Source organism: Pieris napi, chromosome 11, assembly GCF_905475465.1.
Source record: "Pieris napi chromosome 11, ilPieNapi1.2, whole genome shotgun sequence".
In the NCBI taxonomy this organism is placed as follows: Eukaryota; Metazoa; Arthropoda; class Insecta; order Lepidoptera; family Pieridae; genus Pieris; species Pieris napi.
The window spans coordinates 4507665-4528832 of record NC_062244.1 but is presented as its reverse complement, the minus strand read 5'-3'; the positions used below and the strand labels follow the sequence as shown (position 1 = coordinate 4528832).

The 21168-nt window shown below is 35.0% G+C and overlaps 1 protein-coding gene across 1 annotated transcript in view; it reads left to right on the top strand.

The window, feature by feature from the left end:
• Nucleotides 1–21168, top strand: part of LOC125053797 (unconventional myosin-XVIIIa) — a 170925-nt gene that overhangs the window by 2709 nt on the left and 147048 nt on the right. The window contains exon 2 of the mRNA XM_047655363.1: nt 19757–19939. Within this exon, the coding sequence (XP_047511319.1) occupies nt 19769–19939 (171 nt within the window). The 5' untranslated portion in view covers nt 19757–19768. The remainder of the gene's footprint in view (nt 1–19756; nt 19940–21168) is intronic.

Below are 21168 nucleotides of genomic sequence, written 5' to 3'. Positions count from 1 at the left end.
GTAGCAAATGAAACCTGTGTAATGACGTCTACGTTCTAGACGCATTTGTTGGGTATTATCTGTTTTTATCGCATCAACTGCGTAACGTTAGGCAATTTTGATATAGAAAGTGGACAATGTAATAAGCAATTGCTGGCAATCTCGTAACTCTGTGCAATCCGTAGGTTTTCGTAGAGGATTTTAATGGCGCATTGCAGATACGCAACGGTAGAAGCCGTGTACGTGACAAATTATATTTATCTTAATGATTAAATATAAATAGAAAACATAATTTCACGTGAATTTTGATATATTTTTTTAAAATATTTCTTCTCTAACCTTTGTCATTTTTGATTTAAATGAGTTAGTACTATTTAAAGGATAATTACCACAATATTATTTTATGGGTAAATTCCATCATAATTTTACATTTTCCTGTACGTATAATTATAATTTAATTTCTTAAAGGCATTTTAATGACCACTCTAAATCTATTATAAAAGTAAGTAGTATAAACTAAGTATGACTTACATAATAATAAAAAAATAACATATTAAACGGACTTAGTTATCGCGTTACTATATTTTTTATTTAAAAATATGTATATACATATATAGATATATCAAATACCGTGTTCTATTAAATGGGTAACTAATTTTGATCATATATTTATACTCTTTTACACTAATAAAGGGTATTTCAACAAGAAGTTTGTTTTTCAATTGTGGCAACACCGAGAACGTGATAGTTTTGACATTTAGTTTTTGGCGGTATTCGTAGCAGGTGCTTTGGCAATTATTACAATGAATTCAATTTCGCTCGAAAATCGCATTAAAATAATTCAAATCCACTATAAAAATGGTGGTTCTGTTAAAGTAACATTTCGTAAAATTCGTGATATTTTCGGCCAGCATAATCGTCCTTCTGAGACCGCTGTTAAGAATTTGGTCGCGAAATTTGAGTCGACAGGCTCGGTACAAAATGTGCCAACACCAACACGTGTTCGACCGGGTCGTTCAACAGAAAACATCGCCGCCGTGAGCCACAGTGTTGAAGAAGATCAAAATTTGTCAATTTCACGACGTTCTCAACAATTGGGGTTATCCAAAAGCACAACATGGCGAATTTTGCGAAAGGATTTGGCTTTGAAGCCTTACAAGATTCAACTGGTGCAGGAATTAAAGCTGATCGACCATTCAAATCGCCGCAGATTCGCTCAGTTCATTCAGGAACAACCTGCTGGTTTTTCTGAAAAAATCATTTTTTCAGACGAAGCCCATTTTCATTTGTCAGGGTACGTCAACAAGCAAAATTGTCGCATTTGGGCTTCTGAAAATCCTAAAGCAATTATTGAGAAGGCTTTGCATACTCAACGTGTTACTGTGTGGTGCACTATGTGGTCTGGAGGCGTGATTGGGCCGTTTTTTTTCGAAGATGAGGCTGGAAATGCGGTAACAGTCAATGGATCACGGTATCGCGAGATGTTAACCACTAAATTTTGGCCTATTATTGATGACATGGATATCACTGAAATGTGGTTTCAACAGGACGGTGCCACATGTCACACAGCCAATGAAACGATCAATTTATTGCAAACGAAATTTCCCGAGCGCATAATTTCGCGAAATTCAGCTGTTAAGTGGCCAGCCAGATCGTGTGATTTAACACCACTGGATTATTTTTTGTGGGGCTATGTTAAAGACACAGTCTATACGGAGCCAATCGAATCGATTGCAGCCTTAAAACTCAAAATCCGTGATGTCATTAACGAAATAGACACACATTTTGCCAAAAAGTGATTAAAAATTTTGATGAAAGAATCAACATCTGTCAGCGTGGTCGTGGTGGACATTTGCCAGATATCATTTTTCATTCATAATTGCCAAACTTTTCTCTTTGTAATACAATAAAAATTTTATTCATTTTCCTCTAAATTCTTTGTTTTATTTTGTTTTAGAAAACAAAGTTCTTGTTGAAAAACCCTTTATTATGAAGAGAAAAAGATTTGAGTTTTTGTTTGAATTTTTAAATAGGTTCCAAAAATATTGGACTGATTTGAAAAATTCTATCACCATTGGAACCCTACCTACCTAGAATGTTTAAAAAAAGTTTCTGTATGAAATTGAAATAAAAGAGGTTGAAATAGACCAATAAAACACAATAGAGCAAAGTCTACAGTTTCATTGACATAAGTATCCACCAAATCTTCAAAAAATATTATTTTTTCATTTAAAAGTTTTTACCGAGAACAGCTTTTGGCTATAGAATATGTGCTACGAATTAATGCGGGTGAAACCGCAGAGAACAGCTAGTATTTAATAAAGCCGTACGTCATTGTTTACAATATTTTCCTACACAAATTATTATAATATAGTAATTACTTAATTAAGTAACCGATCATAGAATATAATTTATTGCAAGCGCAGCAGTGTCCTGGATTCTCTAGTTTTATAAAATAGTTATCATTCAAAGCTTCCTCTCTTCCGTAAGCAGTGGTCCATTGACCCCAGAGCACGGATGCGCGAACAGTAGTAGCTAGTACATATACCAACTTTTATTTAGCCTGTCCGTCTATACAGAGCTATTTATATATTATACGTTATCTAAACGGTGCGGGTAGTCATAACAGACACATCGTGTCCTCATAACATAATTAATTAAATATAGTTAAAAGTAGAAATATATCATAAATAGCAATAATAAGGCAATATTAGTGAATTGTCCATCTCTGGAAGTGATAGGTGCTTTGTGGAGTACGGAATATATACAAATAGTTCGACTTTTCAAAACTGATTTTGTGTTGGTGACTATAAATTGTGAACTAATAAAAAAAAAAACTTTGTGCAAGTGAACTGAGATCCCAGATTGACAGTTTTTTCTGTCTAATACGTGTTTATTTTGGATCAACGACCGTTATTGTGAGTTGCTTAAATATAAAGTATAAGTACTGAAACGGACATTACTGTGAAGAGCATTTATTGCAGTGCAATTCTTACTGAGACATTTTTAAAGAGAGCATTTATTGTTGTGCAATTACGGAAATATATTTAATAATAATATAAAGTAACTAATCTAACTAACTGTCAATAGAGGGCAGTGCCCGCAAGATTGTTTTCGTAAATGCGAAAATAAGCATACCAGGGTGCAAAATAAAAAACTTCAACCGGTGATACCAACTACCAACCAGTGCTGCTAACTTAGTGTTGCCAACTAAAAATCGATTTTACACACACGTACTAACGCTAACTCACAGCCATGGAGAAACAGCTGGCACGTCTACTAGAAAAAATAATGGAAATTGACGAGAAGCTGAATAAAAACAAAAAGGATACTAGGGACGAATTTCGTGAGCAAACAACTGCCCTCACCAAAAGCCTTACCCAAAGTATGGCGTCGACAATAGAAGAAAAACTGAAACCGTTGGTAGAAGAGAATAAAATACTTAAAAACGACGTGGCAATTATGAAGAATAAGGTGCAAAATCTGGAGAGAGAAGTCAGAAAAAATAATTTAATACTCCACGGAGTAGAGGAAAACGAAAGCAATAATGCAGAACTCCTACAACTGGTCCTGAAGGTCCTTAACGAGGTGGGGAAAGATTGCGAGTTGGACAACTTTGATAAATGGGAAATAAGTGAAGCTCGTAGACTTGGCTCTAAAGTCGACCAGAAACGCAGGCCTATTCTCATAAAGTTTACTCTAGCATGGAGAAAAATAGAAATCTTAAAAAACAACAAAAGATTCCCTGCAAACATATACGTGTCTGAAGACTACCCCAAAGAAGTACTGCAGAAGAGAAAAGAATTAAAGTCCCTACAACAAGAAGAAAGAAAGAAAGGAAACCTGGCTCTCATCCGATATGATCGGCTCATAATAAAGGAAACAAACTCAACCAAGGCAACTGAGAAAAGGAAGCGCTCACCATCTAAAACACCAACGCAATCTGACTGCTATGAAGGTACAAGGCAGACGGAGCCAAAGAAAATGATTGTAACCAATGCATTTGAAAAAATGATACGCCACAGAACAAATTCTATTTCAGAAACATCTAACCAATAACAATTAGTACACAGCGGTCCCCGGAATCAAAACAAAAATAAAACCAAAGAACAAATACAAACAACCAACAAAATATACCTTTCCCCAAGCCGGACAGCGGTCTCCGTGGGGAAGCGCGACCGCAGCCCTCCAGCTGACTCCAGCAACCTACCAAATCCAAACCCACCAAAGCCCAACCTACCAAAGTCTAAGCAACGAAGTCAAATAAACACCAATATTTATATCGGCACGCTCAACGTACTAACACTAAGAACATGCGATCGACTTATGGAACTGGAAGAGGCGCTCAAGAACATTAAATGGAACATTCTAGGCCTTAGCGAAGTCAGAAGACTAGGAACAGAAATCACTGAACATGACGACTACATTCTATATTCTATTGGAGAGACAAAAGGACACTACGGAGTAGGCTTCATGGTCAGAAAGGAACTCAAGAACAGCATACTAGAATTCACAGGCATCTCAGAAAGAATAGCAATCCTAAAAATAAAGATAACAGGCTACAGAGAACACTGGACCTTGATACAAGTGTATGCACCAACAGAACAAGCAGAAGAAGCCACAAAAGACTCATTCTATCATCAACTATCCAAAGCAATAGATGTAACAGAAAAAAACTTAATAATTATGGGAGACTTCAATGGGAAAATTGGCAAGCAAACATCAGGAGAAGAAAATATCATCGGCGAATACACCATAGGAAAGAGAAATAATAACGGAGAACGACTAGTAAATCTGAGTCAGGAAAACAACCTGGCTATCCTCAACACATTCTTTAAGAAAAAACCTAGCAAAAAATGGACCTGGAAGTCACCAGACGGTAGCTACCATAACGAAATCGATTTCATAACAAGCAATCAACCCAAAGCTTTCAAAGACGTAAAGGTAATCAACCAGTTTAACTTCTACACCAACCACCGAATGGTCAGAGCAACCTTACACTCCAAAAACCAGGTTAAATCTAGGCAACGCTACAAACAAGTGCTACCTTCTGAGGAATACACCCTTACTACCAAATTAGACGCAAACCATCTGCTAGAATCCCCGAACGCAATGCAGGAAAGATACAATAAAGAAATAAACAGAATGTATCAAGCTAAAAAACCAAAACAACAGACGAAGGAAATATTAAGCACACAGACCAAACAACTAATTTCGGAAAGAAAAGAATTATTCAAGAACAAAAAGGATAAAGACATATTAAAAGAAATAACAAGGATCAGCAAAGAAATTAACAAGAGTATAAAAAAGGATAAAGCAAAAAAAACAATGGACTGCATAATAAATCATATTACTAAAACAGGAGGAATAAGGAAAGCCCTAAAAGAACTACAACCACCTAAACAATGGATACCAAGACTCAAAAAACAGGACAAAAACTTAGTTACAAATAGAAAAACAATACTAGATACTGCAACATCCTTCTTTAAAGAACTGTACTCATGTAACAACAATTCCGAAACATATGCCAACCCTGACCCAGAACACGAAGAACCTATCCCACCTGTCTTAGAAAGGGAAGTCGAATATGCAATCCTGACACAGAAAAATGAAAAATCCCCTGGCCCCGACAACATAACAAATGAGACAATCAAAATTGCACTTCCGGACACACTAACAACATTAACAAATCTATTCAATGAAATATTGGATACTGAATACATACCTACACAATGGACACAAAGCACAATAATCCTAATCCACAAGAAAGGAGACAAAGAAGACCTTAGCAACTATCGTCCTATCAGTCTTATGTCCAACGTGTATAAAGTCTTTGCAAAAATCATTCTCAACCGCATCACCAAACAACTTGACGAACAACAACCGATCGAGCAAGCCGGATTTCGGTCTGGATTCTCCACAATAGACCACATGCACACCTTGAAGCAAATTGTCGAAAAGTGCCAGGAATATGGATATCCCCTGTATCTGGCTTTTGTCGACTACAGCAAAGCTTTCGACTCTTTGGAGCACGCATGCATTTGGAGAGCGCTAAAAAACCAAGGCATTGAAGGGAAATACATTAGACTCATCGGAAATGTCTACAGCCAGTGCTCGGCCAGGGTGAAGCTGGAGATGCTGGGAGAATCATTCCCACTCAAAAAAGGAGTCAGACAGGGAGACCCTCTTTCGCCTAAGCTCTTTACTAGTGTGTTGGAAGAAGTCTTCAGAAACCTACACTGGGAAGATTGCGGTATAAACATAGATGGAGAAAGGATCAACCATTTGAGATTTGCAGATGACATTGTGCTCATAACTGACAACCCGGGAACACTACAAACTATGATCGAAGAACTGGCAACCAAAAGCAAAGAAGTGGGTTTAACAATGAACAAATCAAAAACAAAAGCCATGACAAACAGAACAGCAGATACTATTATCCTAGAGAACGAAAACCTAGAATATGTGACAACCTACATATACTTGGGACAACTCATCTCCATGACAGAACAAGCCCATCAGGAAATAGAGAGAAGAACCTCAAATGCCTGGAAAAGATTCTGGTCACTAAAACACATCCTAAAGAATAAAGAGTACCCACTTAGGATCAAAAGGAGCATCTTCAACACCTGCATCTTACCTATCCTAACGTACGGCTGCGAAACTTGGACCACTAAGCAAGTCACAAGTCAAAAGCTTGTGACTTGCCAGAGAAGTATGGAAAGGAGCACACTAGGTTACACACGGAATGATAGGAAAAGAGCTGTAGATCTCCGAAGGATCACCAACTGGGAAGATGGAATGACCAGAGCCAAAAGGCTTAAATGGAGATGGACAGGACACCTGCTCAGAGGCCAGAGAGCAAAATGGTCGAAAAAAGTCACCCAATGGACACCTCGCTACAACACCAAGCGAAAGAGAGGAAGACCATGTGCCCGGTGGGCTGATGACTTTAAAAAAGCCACTGGTCCTCTGTGGCAAAGACTTGCCAGGGATAGGAAGGAATGGAAACAGTGGGAGGAGGCCTTTGTGCCACAAAGGCAAGCTATACAAGAGGACAGCTGTGCTTGTTAAACTTTTTTCTTTTATATACATCTATATTTTGTTCTCTTGTATTAGTTAAAAAATAAAGGCTTTGGATTGGATATCTAAATATATGTAAAACCGTATTTTTAAAGTTTACAATAAATAACTATACGAATTGAAAAATGTTATGAATAGGTAAGTAACGTTATTTTTTTTTATTCTAGCTCGAATGTCTTGTTGTGGCTCGTGAAATGGTATTTTATTTTTTCCACTTCACACAAAATAATTAATACGTCTTTATATAATGTGTTCAAGTGGATTCAATTAATTTTTTTTGTAATTGAGACGTCTGTACAGGACAATATTTTCGGTTCTTGCGAATTTGTATTATTCACATAACTCATCGTGTCGGGCTTTTCAGGTCGTGGTTAGGTTTAATTTGTGTAATACTCAAGTAAGTCTAAAAACAATCAATATATATATGTTATTACTTTATTCTTTATTATATTATACTAGCTGACCCGGCAAACTTCATTTTGCCATGTATATTATTTCTAGAAAACATTTCTTAAGTTAAATAAAAATAACTATCTACTATAATAAAAAATAGGGGTTGGTCGTAGAGGGGTTAAAATTAAGGATTGTATGTATTTTTGTATGCTGATAAAAAAAAATAGGGATAGGCCACCCTTAACATTTAGGTGGATTAAAAATAGATGTTGTCCGATTCGCAGACCTAACCAATATGTACACACAAAATTTTACGAAAATCGGTCAAGCCATTTCGGAGGAGTTTAATTACAAACACCGCGACACGAGAATTTTATATATTGTATTACAAGCTTAATATTGAAATACGGAAGTGAACGATTTAGTTGCAAACTTCCTCGATATTCGATATCATAGTCATACTCAACAGATGTCAATTGCACTTAGGTACACTAGCTTTAGTACGTAATTTGCGGCGTTGGATTTACGACCCTATTCGTTTATAATTTATTTCAAAGAAAAATGAGCCTAACGGACAAAAGAATCCTGTATCTAAAACATCAATCCTTAATGCTACAAAGCGTAGATTTTACTATGACAATTATATGACAGTCTTACTGTATGTTTGATAAAGACGCGACCTTTTATAAGAAGTTTCATGTTTGTATCTCCGAAGATCTCATTTACTAATATCACTTAGGTAATATAATAAGTTTTTTCCAAAAAAACATTTATCTCGTTAAAACATTAATAGGGATGGCTTATAGGATTTACTTGACGTGACTATATGTCATATAATCTTTGGATGGGGCGTCCACAGTGAGCCTCCATCGTGTTCGGTCTTGAGTTTCGCATTTCACCTTGCAAGTCTTTCCGGCTCTCTTTGCCTCACCTGCAACAGTACGTTGCCAGGTTTGCTTGGGACGCCCGCGCTTTCGCTTACCTTGCGGGTTCCAATCAAGCGCCGGCTTGGGAATATAATTGGAACCTCTTCGGAGTGAATGGCCTATCCAGTTCTACTTGCGTCGCTTCATCTGCTAATCGGGGTTTCTCGGCAGCACTCAGATTTGAGACATCTCCAACGAGCAACTCTAAACTAATTATACATTTTTGGTCAGTCGTTGATAGGTGTTTTAGTTCTATGTCTGTTGCGGTTGTCAACTGTTTTCAACACCTTATGGTTGATTAAGACGGCTTAGAATTGGAGAACCTAGAGGTACTGGGTAACCCACAAAGTATGTTCAGTATTTGTTAAAATAGCTCAATAACTCGTCAAGTGGTATCATAAGATTGACTGACCATCTACAATAGCAGCGTCATAAGAGGTCCTTTATGTTTGTTAAGTTCGATTGAAACGTAATAATCAGCCTCAGGTCAATGACCTCTCCTATGCCTACTGAGCAAAATCATGTCAATACTACGTTCTGTCTAAAGTAATCCACTATAATTATTTATGCGTAGAGTTATTGTAATTCAAAACAACGACTACATAGTGTGAGAGCTACAGTTATATCTTGTGGTTAGAATAAATGATGAGCATTCAAGACCCAGTATTTGTATGGTAATTTGTGAGTTCAGTGTTACGAACTTGAGTCACGATCAAGGGCTGGAAGATATTTTGGTGATAAGCTTTATTACGTATACGAAGTAATGGCAATATATAAATATACTAAAAATAACCTTTATTCGAGTATGGCATTACTTTATTTAATACCTACTAGCCATCTCCGACTCGATGAAGGCCTGCTTTAAATTCATCCACTTGTCTCACTCAGCTTCGCTACTTTTTTCAATCTTTCCCCGCTATCTCTTTCATTCCATATACCCAGGTTTCTGGTGGGCTTCCTGTCCTTTTTATTCTCACTGGACCATTCCAAGTAAGGACTCTTTTGATCCATCTGCCATGACAAACGCGGGAAATGTGACCGGTACAGATTGATATATTAACCGACATTAGCTACTTATTGGGGAAAAAAAATCTTGTCTGATTTTGTGTTGGTGGTGGACCCTCAAATATTGTTTCGCCGGAAATCTATCCGACTACTGTAAGTTATGCTGTGTAACGCTTAGAAAACCGTTAGTTCATTAATCGTACCATTTTCGCAAAATCGTACAGAAACGAATAGTGAAGAAATACAGACCGAGTACGAGGTTACTTTTAATCACGCTATCGTTTGTATGATGTATCATCTAGTTCACCTATATAGCTTAGAAAATAATGCGGTATTTCCGTGCTCCTAAATGTTGCAACTGTGTACGAACAATACGATTATTAAATGTTTCCTAATATATCTCACGAACGGCGCATTGGTGAAATAATATTTTTATGTAAGGTATTTCTATTATGAAACAATTTAAGTTTTTTTCATAGAACAAACAAACGGGGAGCAAATGGGTGGCCATGGAAAGTATCGGTGGGCTCCCGAGTCCGATGCCGGCCTATAAAGAATTGGTTGACTCTTTGTGTCGTCGTTTAGAATTAATGGTAAAAATTGCTTGTTGCAAACAAACCTACGACAGGAATACTGCAGAGTTAGTAATTGAATAACCAAACTGGATTAAAAAGTATTTTTTAAATATTAGTTAAAAACACTTGAACGTTTACATAAAAATAATATAGTCACTAATCTATCCTAGATTCGAGCCGGATATCAAAAACATTTGAATATATACGTACGTATATAGAAGACAGTCTTGTCTCTGAATGTTATCCTAAGACCGGCGTGTCTATGGCATAGCTGATCACCTACCTATCTATAACAGAAAATTATTAAGGAAACATATAGAGAAGTCAACAAAGACACTTTTTTATATCACTCAATTTAAAATACGTTATCATCGTATCCTATTAAAACTTTCCAATCGCAAGATAAATAAGGAACTATCAACAACAATTATAGTTCATTGTTTCTTCAAGCAGGTTGTGGTTACCTCGATCTCATTTCACGTTACGATGAATGAAGATGTATCAACAAAGTTGCGTAATCAGGTGATTGAACTCACTAAGTGTCTTTAGTGAAGAGCATGACGTTGTGATTAAGTGGGTAGTGTTTCAGCATTTGAGTATCGGCTTTAATTGGTATTGTATTTTTTGCTTTCATTGAAGCATCGCTTACATTTACTTCCTATCCTATTCGAATTGAGTGGGCCTCGGATGTTGATTATTTATGGGTCACCTTACATATAATAATAATAAGTCAATAGAACAGCACGCACGCACGCACAGTAGATATCGCCGTACCCACCCAGAAGGCTCGCAAGCGCGCTGCCGGCCTTTTAAAAATTTGTACGCTCTTATCTTGAAGGACCTTAAGTCGAATTGGTTTGGAAATACTTCAGTGGGCAGCTGGTTCCACATAGTAGTGATGCGCGGCAGAAATTGCCAGTTGTGGAACGACGGACGTCGAGGTGATACGGATGGTATGTTGTATTCTGTCTTGACGTCCGATGATGAAACTCAGCTGGAAATCAACTCAGTTTTATCCTAATACTCTTTATACTATCTTTGTCAGCAACTTGCATTTAATTTTAGAAAATTTTCTTAACATTCTAACAGTAAACAATCTTAGAAACTAGGTTAAAAGCTTTCAGTACCTTAAAACCAATAGTCTAAACTCTAAAGGAATTGGATAAAGAGTACGTTCACAACAAAACGTGTACCTTACAACTGTGTCAACACAATGTTAAGGTCACGACTCTGGTTATTATAACACGATTTTAAATAACTACGTGTATGTGGGTTTTCTTATCTTTCAACACGAGTTATAATTTGTTAAATATTTTTTTTATATAGTACCTATATTATTTTTGGTCTGGTGTTTGCATATGCACAGTAGGTCATGGCGAAAATGTTTGAATTTGCGTGTTTTTAAACCGGTATTATTTTATATGGGAAAATAACTGTTCTTTGCGCTTTCGCTGAATAGCCGTTGTGTGTAATACAATTGTATTAAATTCAGGTCTTTGTGTACGTTTAAGTTTATAAACTGTCTTTTCAGATTCGTATTCGCCCTAAAATTTTGTTGTCCGTGTTTTAGTTTTATATATGAAAAAAAATTGTGGCGCTACAACATCCTTAGGTCTGGACCTCAGGGATGAGAGTCGCACGCTGAAGCTACTAGGACATCACTGCTCGGTTTATATGTTTCATCTCATTTTTTTTTATAGAACAGAGGGCAAACAAACATGAGGCTCTTCTGATGTTATGTGATACGGCCATGGATACTCAATGCCAGAGGGCTTGTGAGTTTGTCGCCGACCTTTAATAATACGCTCTCTCCTAAGTCGTATTGGTTCGAAAAAATCTATCTGGATATACATATTTGCAAGTATATGACACACTGGTATTTGTGTTATATATTTAGAGCAAATGTCGTCTTATTTCCGTAAAGGAAGGTGGCGTGCCTAGAATAGTGAGAGTAGAAAGATGTTTTTGCACAAGCTTGTCAAACATAGCAGCGATAATTTACTTGGTAATTAAGGCAGGTCGAGTTGCATTCCAGCCTATTGTGTGGCGCGTGGCCTTACTTTACTATTGTGTTCTCGTATTGGGGGACTATTGTTTGCTCCGGCTTAGAACTTTTCGATTGAGATTTTGTTCCACACTTTGCTTCTGTTTAGACTGAGCCGTAACATGGCTCGTTGTTATTTAAATATTTTACGAATCTGTAGATTTGTTAAGATTACCAATTCTATTATTTCGTTCGAATGGGCTTTCTTAATTGTTAAAAGCACCGCGTTGAAATACTAAAGATATCCGAGAGTTAATGACATGTGATGGTGGCTGTACACACTCGGCGAGAGCCTCTCGCCGAGAGTCTCGACCGAGAGGACCGAGAGAAGAGCGCAGCCTGTACACACTCGTTACGTTATTTGTATTTAAAACACCGTTAATAATGGACGTGGAAACCGCTGCTGCTGTTTGTCTTTGTGCAATAAGTTATTATAATTTTCTTCACGTTTACCATAAAAAAAAAATTACGAAGCCATGGCGAAGAAGAAGATGGTGGATGGTTACTATGCACCGCAACAGAAATAGGTAATTAGGTTCATAAAGTTTTAATATTATCCAAAATTGTAAATTGCTACTTGTATGTATGTTTTACCTTTTATATGTCATTCATTTATTTTGTACTTTAACTCTAACTCTAATTCGCGTTCGTTAGACCACATTGTGCGATACGTCCTGTCACAACCACAGTCATCGAGCAAGTGATTGAACGAGTGTGTACACTGTACAGGTCGCTCTCGTTTTACTCGCGAGACCCTTTGACTCGTGCGCAAAAAACCGACAGGCGACCGAGAGAGGCGAGACCGACTGCGAGGAAGCGAGGCGAGACGAGAGCTCTACTGTACACTCTCGCCCTCGGCCTGTCTCGGGGTGTCTCGCCGAGTGTGTACAGCTACCATTACACTTATTACGTTTAAGGTGGCTGTGAGCGAATGGATGAATAAATAATAACTATCCTCCTGAACTCAGAAAGATACAATTAACTTAAATGCAAATTCATTATGTATTAATTATATACAAGTTGTTACTAATATAATATTAAATATTATTCCCTATCTTTATAATTGTTAACAATTCATCAGTTGAAATTTTTATATTTTTTTTCTTTTTACTAACTTCTTTCGGTACCATTTATCGAAACCCCTTCACGGTAAAAGGCCTCCTCCAGCTTTTTTTAAATTTCTCTATCCACGGCTTTCTTTCTTCTTTCTCTTCCCGCGAACGTTTCTCTATTTAGATGTCACCTAGATAGAAATTCACCCTTTTCTAGGATAGCCTAGCCTTCTAATTATCTGATTTATGCAATAAGTAATTACATAAAAAAGAGTTATGTAAGTTTGAAATCGACAGTATAAAATTACAGAACCGGCCAATATAATGAGATTCGATTACGAGTTGTAGTTTTTTCACGACACCGAGAAACGACTCACGGGCTATTTTTAAATTGAAATAATTGATTAAGTTCAACAATCGCTTGCGATAATCGATTTTTAATTCGTTTAAAGCTGGATAATAATCTTATGTTATCAAAAAAGACCACTTTGGAAAGGTATTTGTGTTTCTTGACAACCAGTGCTTTATGACTTATTTACTGTCTATGTTTAGTGCATTGTTGGCCTAGTGGCTTCGGCATGCGACTCTCATCTTTGAGGCCGTAGGAGTGTGCTAATGGACTTTCTGTTTATGTGCGCATTTAATACTAGCTCGTATGTGAAGGAAAACCTCGTTAGATCCAAAAATTCGACGGCGTGTCAAGACCAAAAGGCTGGAATTGTTGAATAGCCTATTAAAAAAACAAATTACCAAGAAACAGAAATATGAGCTCTAGAGCTTGTTAAAAATTATGTGTTATCTGTTATGTCCTCATTCTTATTTGATACCTTCCGTCAATTAATCTTCTACAAATTGTATATATATATGCGTTTATATATTTTTTTTGTATTTAACTTATTTTATATTTTTTACAATTCACACCACATACGTGTGATGAACATCCAAATAAATAAATATTTAAATATTAGTATTGTCTTTGATTGACATAACTTTTATTCATTTAATAAAACACAATTTTGACCGGATTGAAGTTATGTATTATTATAAATTTACAACTATTTGACATAATTTTAAATTTATCCGACGTTTCGCGTGCTTTACAGCGTGCGTGGTCACGGTGACTGAAGACATTTAAATATTGTTTATTTTCAATCAAAATATCAATCAATTATCACATATTAAAAGCGCCATTATATACACTCCTATAGGTATTCTAAGTGGTTTTTATCATGATAGGAAATTGGAATGAATTTTAAGTAAATATTATTACCCTACGAGAGCTTATTTTGTTAATAACTGTACTAATGGGAACGTGAACACATCCTCTGTTAATGCTCTTAACCCAATTATTACAAAGTGCATTGACGCATTTCATTCCACATGATGGCGTTCTGACGTCAGAATTGTCCTGCATTCATTTTTATAATGAGCGTCTGTGTCAATTTAAATAATTTTAAACGAAAAGAAAATGTCGCTTGACAATGCATACTAGACATTCATATTTTATGATTATTGCTAGATTAAAGAAAAAAATATAATGTTTCATTGTATAACGTTTCGAAGTTGTTTAATTTAATAGAATTTATCGGATGTTATAAAACTGAATCTTACCACCAGTTTTCTGCATGACTGAAGAAGATGATGAGAACGTCATTACATATTATATTATAGAGTATCATTACCTTTACCACGAACTATGACTCCGTCAGAAATCAGAATGTAGTTTTTGGCATACATGAGTCACAGCTCGAATATAAATCGTAGTTGATATATAAATACCTACTTTAGAAAAATTAATATATGTATGTTACATACATACATCAATTGATTGATTATTTAAGCTATGTGCATGTATGTCGCTCAAAAGACCACTCCTCTAAAATGTCGGATACATTTAGGGACGTCAATTAAGATGCGTTTCAATTCTTAGCTGGTTATTTCTTAGGCACGATACTTTGTTAAAAGTGAAATATCTTAATATAATGTACACTTATGAACGTCAGCGAAAAAATGGCTAAATGAAATAAGGGCGTCGAATAGGCAAAATTTAATTTACGCAACATTTATGTAAAGACAAATATTTACAATCAATATTTCTTGCGTAAAAGTTAGATTTAGCTCCCCAACTGCGAGCAATTGTTTGAAAGATTTAATCTTAACTAATGCAATTAACCTCGGATATAGGGCTTCACACGTGTCTGTTCTGTATGACCTTCAATCGAGATTAAGTTATTAGGTCATGTCATATCAATTTGTGTATAATTTAACTCTTTCTTTATCTACAATCGTCTTCGAAAATCGCATGTCAAGCCAGTGTAAGTACACGTTAGTCTTAAGTGCTAAACAGTGATAAGTGAAGAACATAGAACTCAAGAACAGAGTGTCTCCCTCTTAATAGAGACTCTAAGTAGTGTTTTTTGACACTTTTGTATGTGGAATTAGATTAGATTTAAATTCAAAGTCAAGTCAAAATCATTTAATTATATAACAGGTAACACAATGTACACTTATGAACGTCAAACAAAAAAGAAATGTATATATACACAAATGCTTCTAACTTTACATTAAGTGCCAGTTCTCAAATCAAGGGCATATAACGGAAGAGAAGAACTGGCAATAACCTCTCCGGCACTCTTTTTAATCACCTATTAATAATTACTTATTTGTATTTAGTTAGGCTAGATCATAATGTTCAATTATGTCTCAGGGATGAGACAATTTATTAAAAAAAGTATTTAACTGTCTAGAAGACCAATCTTAATAAGTGTAAAACGATTTAGTTCAGCTTTGAAATGGTTCTTATAGGCAGAGTTGTAGTGCGATGGAGTACCTACTACATCTTTATTTGTTAAACAAAGAGGCCAATACATATATGAACACAACCATCATCAGATCTCCGCTTCAGCACTGTTAAAAATCAAATAGAAAAAAATCATTTAACAGCTCTTATAATTAGATTTAAGTTTGAGTCCATTCTCCTTTTATTTTCGCTGATTGGCTTAATTGTTAAAATTCCCTTTCAATGTCATAAAAGTTGAGTTGGTAATGTCAATATCTTATACATTTCGTTGTACATATGGTTGTATCCGTCTGAATTACTAATTAGATTCATAACTATAATTGAAATATACTCGACACACGATAACCCAGTATAATGCTATGACAACTAGTTTTAATTAAAAGGTCATCTGGTGTTGTGTCGAAACTATTTTCATCCTGCAGAAGAGGGCTATTCGTGCAATCTATAATTTAAAATGTAGGGAATCTCTTAGAGATAAATTCAAGGAAATTAATATACTCACCTTTCCCTCGCAATATATTTATGAAAATATTATGTATGTATACAAAAATAGTGATAAGTTTACTAGAATAGAACATACGCACAATGTTAATACACGGAACAAACGCAGGCTGCAATTTCCCCGTACTAGACTATCTAAAGTTAGTAATTCTTTTTTGGGGAAAGGGATACTCTTCTTTAATAAAATCCCAGAAGCTCTTTTATCACTGCCTTTCAATAAATTTAAGAAATGTATTAAAGAAAAGCTGTGTAAAAAGGCTTACTATAAAGTCAACGATTATCTAATTGATAAAAGGGCCTGGGACTAGTGCTAGACAGGCTACTTCTAATTAATTTGCGATATTTGTTATAAATAAGTGTTGTTTGATGATTTGCTGTTTTAAAAGAGTACCGAGAGTTTTTTACGCCGGCTTTTTCTCTCGGCCTACACCCTCTGTCTTCTTTGCCGATGAGTAGGGATGCCTTCAAATTTAATGACGTGGAATAAGTGATACATGTATCTTACGTTCCATAATAAACATATTTTATTTTTTTTATTTTTTTATAATATATTACTAATAAATTTGTAATACAATACATATGAATTGGAAAATACTTATGATGCATCGATGTTGTAATATTAAATTTATACGTCTGTTCAATGTGCAAAAGGTCAGATTTTTGCATAAGTCGGAGATTCATAATTATTTATAACATAATGATTACACGAAAATGTTATTAGTCTTTGGAATAGTAAATTAAGTATAAATAATTCTAATCGTTAAGAAAGAACAGTGTTTAATACAGCTTTTAACCACAGAACTAAGTACGAAAATAAGTTATCACATCACTAAATAATAAATCTAAGATGACAGTAAAAAAATAAGGAAACACTTTGGAAAAAATTTCGTGCTTTCGTTGAACTTGCTCATAATGCGGCAGGCGTCGTCAAGTCTGGAACTCTAAGTATTCAGGTCGATGCCCACTGACCGTATTATCACACGACTCGTATGAATTTAACTTTAACGCAAAAGTATTAGTTTCATAACAAAACACGACGTTACAGTTGTGTTAAGCGCGAGACTGTCACATCAAGTCGATAGATAACAAGCGATTAAGCCCTTAGAATAGTAAATGTATTCTAACATTAAGTCTCAGTAAATGTTGCCTTATTACCGCGAAGTTATTTGCAATATTCCCAACGGCTTATTACAAAATTGTGTCGGGTTACGGGTTAAAAAGATTTAAGTATAAAACTTCACGTAAACTAAAGACTATCTAACTATCAAGATTAAACATTTAGTTTCATAAACTTTGGTATGCAGTGTAGGCGTAGTGCCTTAAGCGTGCGACCCTTATCACTGTCGTGTGTTCGAATCACGGATGTGAACCAAACCTAAAATCGTGAGGAAACCGGCATTACTCAATTCATTAAATCGATGATATATTTTGTCTGTAAGGCTGATCACTTGACTATAAAATAAAAATGATCGAAGAAACTCAGTCTAAGGCACCCTTTTAGAGTTGTAGCGCCACTGGATTATTATAATAGCTTTGGAAATAATATGTAACAGGCACATAAGGATTGAACAAGATGGGCTGTAAAAGTAATAAATAATAGTTAAAGAACTAAAAAACACGCTTTTAAAGCACATCAAACTAAAAAGTGATGTTGATGTTTGAAAAGTTTGATGTGCTTTAAAAGCGTGTTTTTTAGTTTTTTTTAACTATTATTTATTATTTATTTTTTAGTTAAAATTTTATTTTTTTTCGGATTATTGCATTGTCATCGATCTTTGATAGGTGCGCAAAATTTGAATAAAATCTGTCCGTTTAAAGTGGGTCAAAATCGAGTCCGAAGGAGTCGGTTACATACATACATACAGGTGAAGCTAATATAAAGCGTGTTAAAAGTAATCGAGTGATGAAATATCATCAAATTGCATTCCGTAATTTTTTTGAAATTCGTATTCCGAAAACTTGTTTTTGTCGTTTTATTGTTGAGGTAATTTATTACAGAGTCCTTTTCAAAATAAAAAGTTAATAGCAATTTTTTTGGACGTTTGCCAATATGAAGCGTGCCATCAAGAGGCTGTCCGTTGCAAAAAATGGCACATTGTTCCGAAGAAATGCTGCCAAATACGGCGTTTCGTGTTCTATAAAGCGTATTGTACTCAACGTTTACTTGAAGGGGATCCTTGATTTAGTCGATGACGAAATCGAAATCAGTAGGCATAGTTTGCCGAGATTTGCATGAAACCGGTTGTATAGATCGAACTATTATTGTAGAGGACAGTTAGTTTTGATGGAAGTATATAGGTATATATACTTTCCAGCAAGTAACGGTATGTTTATTGTCATTGGACGTGGACAGCGTGTCCGCTGAATAATGAAAAACAAAGTACATTCAAGAGCTCTATAATCTTTGTGTACCTATTACGTAGAATATTCTTAATATAGTAGGAGCAAAGATGGTTTTTAACCGCTGAAGTGTCGAGTTTTACTATATATACAAGCGACCCGTCCCGGCATCGCACGGGTAGACATCTTTTTTCAACATTTTTTGTAGATAATGATATGTTCTTTAATATTGTGGAATATTTTTTTGTTCTAACATCAGTAGTTTTCGCAGCGCATGCCATGAAATATATTTTATAGGCATTTTTTTTACACCTTGGGTAACATTATTGTAGTTTTAGAAGGGATCCTTATTTTTTTCTTGGAATTAAAAGCCTATATTAATCAGTGATAATGTAGCATTGGTGGCAATGGCAAATGGTGAAATAATTTTTATAATCGGTCCAGTACTTTTTGAGCCAATTCGTTACAATCACATGTACATATCTTTCGTCTTTATAATATTAGTATATATAACTTAAAATCCCCGTACTTCAGACACAACAAATAAATTATATTAAAAACCCTAAACATGCCTTAAATCTGTTACTTTGGCTAAGGTTTCAAATTGAGTGTAGTTCTTTAGCAATTCTAATCTTGTCAAACTTCTTATATGGATTTCCATGCGAATTTATTACATTATATATACTTTGTTAGTTTTACAGCAGTCACAACTCTATGTCATACCCCACAGTGAAGTTTAATTTAAATATAAAGTGCTGGTCACATACATTATGTTTCGTAAAAGAAAATACAGTATATTAAAATAGTAATAAATACAAGAGTTTAAAGCAATGTTTTAACATTTATTGTTTTCAAAAATAGGTTAGCGAAATTAATTGTTCTTGCTCGGGGACAAAATGAAAACGGATGCTTTGTGAATAATTAATGTCTACCGGCGCAATAAACCTACTATGTTATGATTTGTCATAAACAGTTTTAATGTGTAAAACATAAGTTTTTATGTATTTTTACGTAGACATTATAAACGATTATAAAATTAAATATTTTTCCTGTTACAGGTACATTCCATAATGTTTAACTTCATAAAGAAGTCGACCGTTTTGGCAAGCGGTGACTCCGGTGGCTATGAGGAAAGGGATGGAGAAAAAGAAAGAAGGAAAAGGGAGAAGAAGGAGAGAAAAGAAAGGGAAAAGCGGGAGCGAATAGCGGCCGGGCTTGAGGAGCCTCTAAGATTGGAGGAGGTAAGTTTCTAACAATAAAAGCCAATATTAATTAGAGAGAAGTCAGTGATTTTCTAGTTATTATTGGTTTTAACAACCACTTTGTTTGTAAGCGGAATAGATTTTTAATATAAATGAAGATACAAACCTTACTTGTTCCTAAATATCTGGATACAATAGGTTAGGATATCATTTATATCAGACAGTTACTAATGGCAATATGAATTTTGCTTGGATAACACATATTTATACTAACATAAAGTTAGAAAGTTTGAATTTGACATTAGCCTCGTTATCTATTTGATTACTATTTTATCTATCTACATCATAGCTACCGATGTTAATGAAATGCCTTATCTTCTATAATCAATGAATGATTATTACGAGATAAATATAAGTCATACATTATTATCAGATTAATTCTGAATATTTTTTATGATTGTTTAAATCACGCAAACTAAAATCTTAGGATAAAACTGATATTCCATGGCTACTACGTCAAACATTTCTTCATACGCCATTATAGCGTTAAGGCTAATAAATCATATTAAGTGACGTTTCATTTAAGGTTAATAATTTGGACCTTATCTCAAGTCATATGTAGCCTTGAATACTGTCACTGTATTGCCCTTTCCGGATATAGAAGGCTTCGGTTTAGCTCAAATGTTTTGAAATACAAAGCTTTAGTTTGTAGCTTAACTCCCCATAATAGCATTAGTATCTTGAACTTTAGTTTCATACTTAATTGCTTGTGTTTAAGTAAGATTTGTGACCTTTATCACTTAATTAAAAGTTATACACAGTACATAAAATATTTGAATTACAATCCTATTCAGAATATTCAATTCATCAAGCATCACGCTAAATTATAATATATTAGTCTAGTCGACAAGTTGAAAATGGAACAAAATAGAGATACTACTCTTAAAATTATGTGCGATAGCTCATTGGATCCGGAATGACGTCTAGAAAAATGTGCTAAAAGCATGTATTAGCACATAAAAAATAGCAAAAGCTATAGACCATTAAAGATGAAAAAATAATGGCATTTAGTTTATTGCCAATATTTAATAAACTATTAATATTTAAGAAATTTCAAATAAAGATTCTGAAAGAGGAGGAAATTTCTAATAAAAAACTCCTGACTCCCAGAACTCTAGCTCCATTATTTATAATGTTAATTTAACGCTGAAAATAGGTCTGCGGGTGACATTTTTAGGATTCGCGCGTGGCGTCAAAAGCGACTACGG